At 48.5% G+C, this 5,261-nt stretch overlaps 1 protein-coding gene across 1 annotated transcript; it reads right to left on the minus strand.

Moving 5' to 3' along the window:
- Positions 1-1,660: 1,660 nt before the first annotated feature.
- On the minus strand, positions 1,661-4,721 carry MIP (major intrinsic protein of lens fiber). The gene is made up of 4 exons (XM_008530111.2): positions 4,362-4,721; positions 3,721-3,885; positions 3,213-3,293; positions 1,661-1,846 (listed from the first exon to the last, which is right to left on the minus strand). Exons 1-4 carry the CDS (start codon positions 4,719-4,721, stop codon positions 1,661-1,663), a joined length of 792 nt encoding a protein of 263 aa, XP_008528333.1.
- Between the last annotated feature and the right edge of the window lie 540 nt (positions 4,722-5,261).

Here is a 5,261-nt window from a genome sequence, read left to right on the forward strand (position 1 = left end):
GACCCCGAGGAGCAGGGGGGTTAGTGATGAAGTAAGGAAAAGGGAAGCGAGTACAAGTACTGTTTTATCTGAGTTGATTCCCTACATTCAGTCAAAAATCACAGCGCTATGAGTTTTCTGCTGACTTAAGAAAATAGGAATCAAAGTCCGATTAAAGTGAATTTACAAACATTCTTCCCCTTCTCTTAGTCAAGTGGATTGTTCCAAAGTCTTACATGATTAGTTAGAAAAATTAGGCTTTATTTGGGAGGAAGTGGAGAGTTGAACTACGGGGAAGGGTGGTCTTTTGCGGGGCGAGAGTGACTGTCATCTAGAGGTACAGACTTAAAGCTTGCGAAGTATGCAGGAGGCTCCTAAAAGGAAGAGATCGACAATAAATATTCATTGGTCAGTTGAGAGTCTCCTCTGGCCTCTGCCGAGATGAGTATTTTGCCAACAACAGAAGAGAGGGTTCAAACGAATAATTATTTCCTGAATTATTAAGCATTTCAATAGAAGGAATCAATTTCTCGAAAATGAGGAGAGTTAGAAGAGATTTGCTGAAGATGAAAGGACAGATGAGAGAAAAGTGAAAAGACACAAAAAAAGGAAAATTAAGAAGACTATAAAAGTAGTGATAAAGGCAGACAGATGCCATTTGAAGAGTTTTTTATCAGCTCTAAGTAAATTAAAACTCTGAGGGTCAAAGCCTCTCCCTCCTACGCCCCCACCCACCTTTGCATTTGCTCCAGGCATCTGATTTCCTGTTTCCGCCTCAGGGAGCTCTCCTGGGGCTTAAGTACCATCTGCCTGGAGGCCCCGCTGGCAGATATCAGGCAGAACAGTTAAGCTACTTAATTTTTCTAGGTTCACCCACCCCTGTTTAGGTTGGGAGCTCACTGGCCCAGGGCCTCCAAAGAGATCCATCGTGCCAGAATGAAAACAAAACCCAGCTAGTGGATGTTGACGGGTTTATGTGGCTTTACAGGACAGTTCAAAATCCAGCGTTCACTTTTCTCAGAGCTACTTCCCCACCCAAGTTCCTGGGGCAAGCATCCCTGAGATAAGTAGGCTACGTTCTCCCATTAACTTCCCCCCAGTTTTTGGTAAACTGCAGCCTGATCTGGGGTTAATACCTTCATTTCCTCTCTCCCTGCCCCCAGCCCCTCTCCCAACCCTTGGAATGCCTTGTCTCCTCCACTTCTTTCCATCTGCCTCCTGTGAGGAGTACTCCCTGCTTCCCTGCTCCCTCAGAAACCTGGAGCCACACACATGACCAGCAGCAGGGTAAAGGCTAGAAGCTTAAGATCTTGGTTCCCTATGCTCAGCACCCTGGATTGGGAGAGGAGGGTATAGGATGACACCTCTTTTCCTTCCCTATCTCTCCTGCCATGCCCCAGAACTCAGACACAGCCACATTCACTCACATTCATACACACAATCATGCACACACAGGGGCAAAGAGAGGTGGGATGGGGAGGAAGGGAAGTTTGCACCAACCAGCTCATGAATGCAACTTGAAAGATTTCACACAGCAAAAGGCAAAACACACACACACACATAAATTAAAAAATAAAGAAGTACATGCCCCTCCCCACAGTATCCTTCTCCATCCAGGGGCTGGCTCAGCCCTTCCACGTAAACCCAGAAGCTTCCTACTCCCTCTCTCCCACTGGAGCTTCTACAGGGCCTGGGTCTTCAGTTCAACAGGTTCCCCTGTGCTCTCTGGTTGTCCATTGGAGTCATTGGGCTTGGTCCCCTTGAGAACAGACAGTCTCTCAGAAACACTCTTGAGCCGGGGGAAGAGGAGAAAGTCATAAAGCAGACTGCCCAGGCCTGCTCCAATGATTGGGCCCACCCAGTACACCTGCAGGAAAAGAAAAGGAATAATCAGGTTTGGGGAGGGGACCAAGAGCAAGGCTGCTCTTTTTCCAACCCCATCAGTGGAAAACAGATATCCTGCGCTTGGCACATACAGTGGAGCCCTATTTAAGCAGAAATCAGTGTTTGTTTGCTTTTAAAGTCTAGACTGCTCCACTGCCTGCACCTCAAAACTCACCATTTCTTTTCTGACTCGTCAAATTATACCTTTATCCCACACCTTCTTAGCACATGTATATTTTATTTGTTGTTATCAGTTTGCACACGTTTATATATTGCTTTGAAAAACAATTTTATTTAATTGTGGTAAAATACACATAACATAAAATTCACCATCTTAACCATTTCTAGGTGTACAGTTCAGCAGTGGTAAGTATATTCATGTTGTTGTGCAACAAATCTCAAGAACTTCTTCATCTTGCAAAACTGAAACTCTATAGCCATTAAACAACAACTCCCCATTTCCAGCCCCTGTCGACTACCATTTTGCTTTGTTTCAACGAATTTGACTACTCTAGATATGTCATATAAGTAGAATCATACAGTATTTGTCTTTTTGTGACTGGCTTATTTCACTAAGCATGTTGTTCATCCACGTTGTAGCATGTGTTAGGATTTGCTTCTTTTTTAAGGCTGAATACTATTCCACTGTATGCATATACTACATTTTGTTTAGCCATTCATCTGTGAGGGACACTTGGGCTGCTTCTGCCTTTTGGTTGTTGTGCATAATGCTGCCATGAAAATGGGTGTACAGCTTTGAAAACTTTTTTGAATTATTTTCATATGTTTGGCTGGCATATGGCCAAACAACACAAACATAGCCAATTTGTATTGAGGACTTATTCCGTACCGGATTCTGTGCTAAATATTTCACACATATAACTTTCATACTTATTTCTCATAACACTCCCATTTTATAGTAAGGAAACTGAGGCACAGAAAGATTGAGTTATTTGCAGTAATCACACACAAGGCTAGTAAAGTGCTAGAACGGGGATGAGTCCAGGCCCATTTGTGCTCATGCACATCCTCATCTCTTGACAGCAGAAGTTTTTGTCTTCCTGTTTGGTTGTCTGTCCTCATAGTGCTAGTTTTGGAATCTAGTGGATACTTAATAAAAATCCCTGACTAACCGGCAAAGGAACGATATGAGCAAGAGCCTCTCTTTCTAGCAAAATCAAGAATCCTGTTCAGAGTCACAGGCATGCCAAACTCTGTGACAGCCCCCTTAGCTGAATGCTGGTAGAGTAGTCAACACATCCAAATGGAAAGCAGTAACCAAACCTGGAACCTGCAGTCTATACCCATCCAGGAGGGCTTTGGGATCTTGCTCTTCTCCCCTCACTTACCCAGTGGTTGGTGAAGTTTCTGGTGAGAATGGCAGGAGCAAAGGAGCGGGCAGGGTTCATGCCTGCACCAGTATAATACATCTGCAAGAGACACAGTTGTACCTGAGACACCCCCACTCACCCCAGCTCCTCTCCGCACAACCCACATTCCCCTGAAGGCTGGCACCTTGCCTCCAGTCAGCAGCAAGTAGGGAAGGACAACCTGCATGGGGTCCCACAATGGAGTGAAGGCACTGATGCCCCATCTGGGAACAGACTATGGATCCATCAGCAAACCCCAATCTACCCATAATGCATGCAATGCCATCTTGGGGTCCAGAAGGACTAATACAGCAGTCACAGGAGAGAGGAATAGAGCAGGGCTGATTCCTCTGTGAGGACTGATACAGAGTGAGGTGGACAATATTCATGTTTGAGAGTGAAGCCGGCAGAAGAACCCTTAAAAGAAGGGAAAGGCATAGGGGCCCCGAAGTCCTTAAAGGAGAAGTTGCTCCCCTTTCCTGCTTACCCCAAAGAGGTGCCCCAGGGTGAGGGAGAAGCCAACCGCCAGGGCCACAGAGCCCAGGCGGCCATTCCGCCTCTCGTCGTATGTGGCAAAGACGCAGAGCACGAACTGGAGTGTCAGGAAGATCTCCACTACAGTGGCCTGGCCCACACTCACCCCAGGGTGCAACTGGGCAAAGGAAGAAGAAGGGAGCAGCTCATTAGGGCTGCCACAGTGTTAGCTCCTCAAGGCTTCCCAGGCAGGATCCCCCTTATGGCACCAGTTCCCTGGAGAGGAAGGATAATACAACCCCCTTCATAGTAATTGTATTTTTTCTTAATTTCTCCTTAATTCCTTCATGGTGGAAAAATTGCACCCACTTCCACAGATGAGGAAACCAAGGGCCCATAAAGTGAAATAAATTTCCTCAAGAAACTTCAGGGAGTTGGAAAGAAAGCTGGGACCTGAACTCAGGTTCCTTGAGTCTCAGTCCAGGGCTGTATGCCTTCCTTACCCCACCACACCACCTGTTGATCCGCCCCACCCTGAAACACACACACACTTACACACACAAAATGTCCCAGACCCCTGGGGAACTGATCCACCCGCACAAGGCGGGGAGTCAGGGCACCAGGTTCCCCCAGCCCCACTCAGCCGCCCATTACCGTGTTAAGTGCTAGGTTTCCTCGGACGGCAGGCGGGGTAACACTATATAGCACGGCAGCCCCAGCCACTGCTCCCAGCAGTTGGGCTGTCATATAGCAAACGGCACGGAGCAGGGACATCTGGGAGCCCACAAGGAAGGCAAAAGTGACTGCAGGATTGATGTGGGCTCCACTGATGTGGCCCACGGCCTGCACCAGCGTAGACAGGGCCAAGCCAAAGGCCAGAGCCACCTGCAGGACATGCAGGGGTCCAGGGGCCCAACGCAGTGAGGACCCCAGCCCGAAGAAGACATAGAAGAGGGTGGCAAAGAACTCAGCAAATATGGCCCTCCAGAAGGAGGCGGACCGCAGCTCCCACATGGCAGGGGGACGGCCACGATGCCTGGGTCCCTGATACCCCCCAGCCTGGTTTGGGTGGACAGTCCCCTTTATAGAGGACTCTTAATCCCTGGGAGGGGCAGCCTGAGGTGGCTGGCCCGGCCTCTTAACCCCTTCACAGCTGCAGAGGGCTGGGCCCACTTTCATGCATCTGATTAGGCTGCTGGGTTTTCCCCTCCCTCCTCAACTGGGCGATGAGCAGAGCCATGGGTGTCACAGTGGGGAAGGGTCAGGGCTGGAGAGGCTCTGAGAGGAAGGGACCAAGGACAGGGCGACTGGAAGAGTCTGCCTTTCTCTTCATGCCAAAGTTGGGGTTCATAGTCCTGACTGACATCTATATTAGAACATCCCTCAATTCTGCTTGGAAGGTTGGTCAAGCTGGGTTCACTTCGTGGATTATGAGATTGTACTCCTGGGGGCCTCCAGGCTCCTCTGAGTCGGCCAGGGGTAAAAGTGGGGGTGGGGGTCAGGAGTGGGGTTCAGCAGGGAAGTTGGGATAACTGAAGAGAATTCTTTAGTTCT

Source organism: Equus przewalskii, chromosome 5 (genome assembly GCF_037783145.1).
Source record: "Equus przewalskii isolate Varuska chromosome 5, EquPr2, whole genome shotgun sequence".
Classification (NCBI taxonomy): domain Eukaryota; kingdom Metazoa; phylum Chordata; class Mammalia; order Perissodactyla; family Equidae; genus Equus; species Equus przewalskii.

Bases quoted from the DNA above. Each gene is read 5' to 3' on its own strand.
- MIP (XM_008530111.2), bottom strand. From the start codon at position 4,721: ATGTGGGAGCTGCGGTCCGCCTCCTTCTGGAGGGCCATATTTGCTGAG. The intron at 3,294-3,720 runs GTAAGCAGGAAA...TGTCTCTTGCAG, and splicing joins CCCTGGGGCACCTCTTTGGG to ATGTATTATACTGGTGCAGG. The intron at 1,847-3,212 runs GTAAGTGAGGGG...CTTTTCCTGCAG, and splicing joins GAAACTTCACCAACCACTGG to GTGTACTGGGTGGGCCCAAT.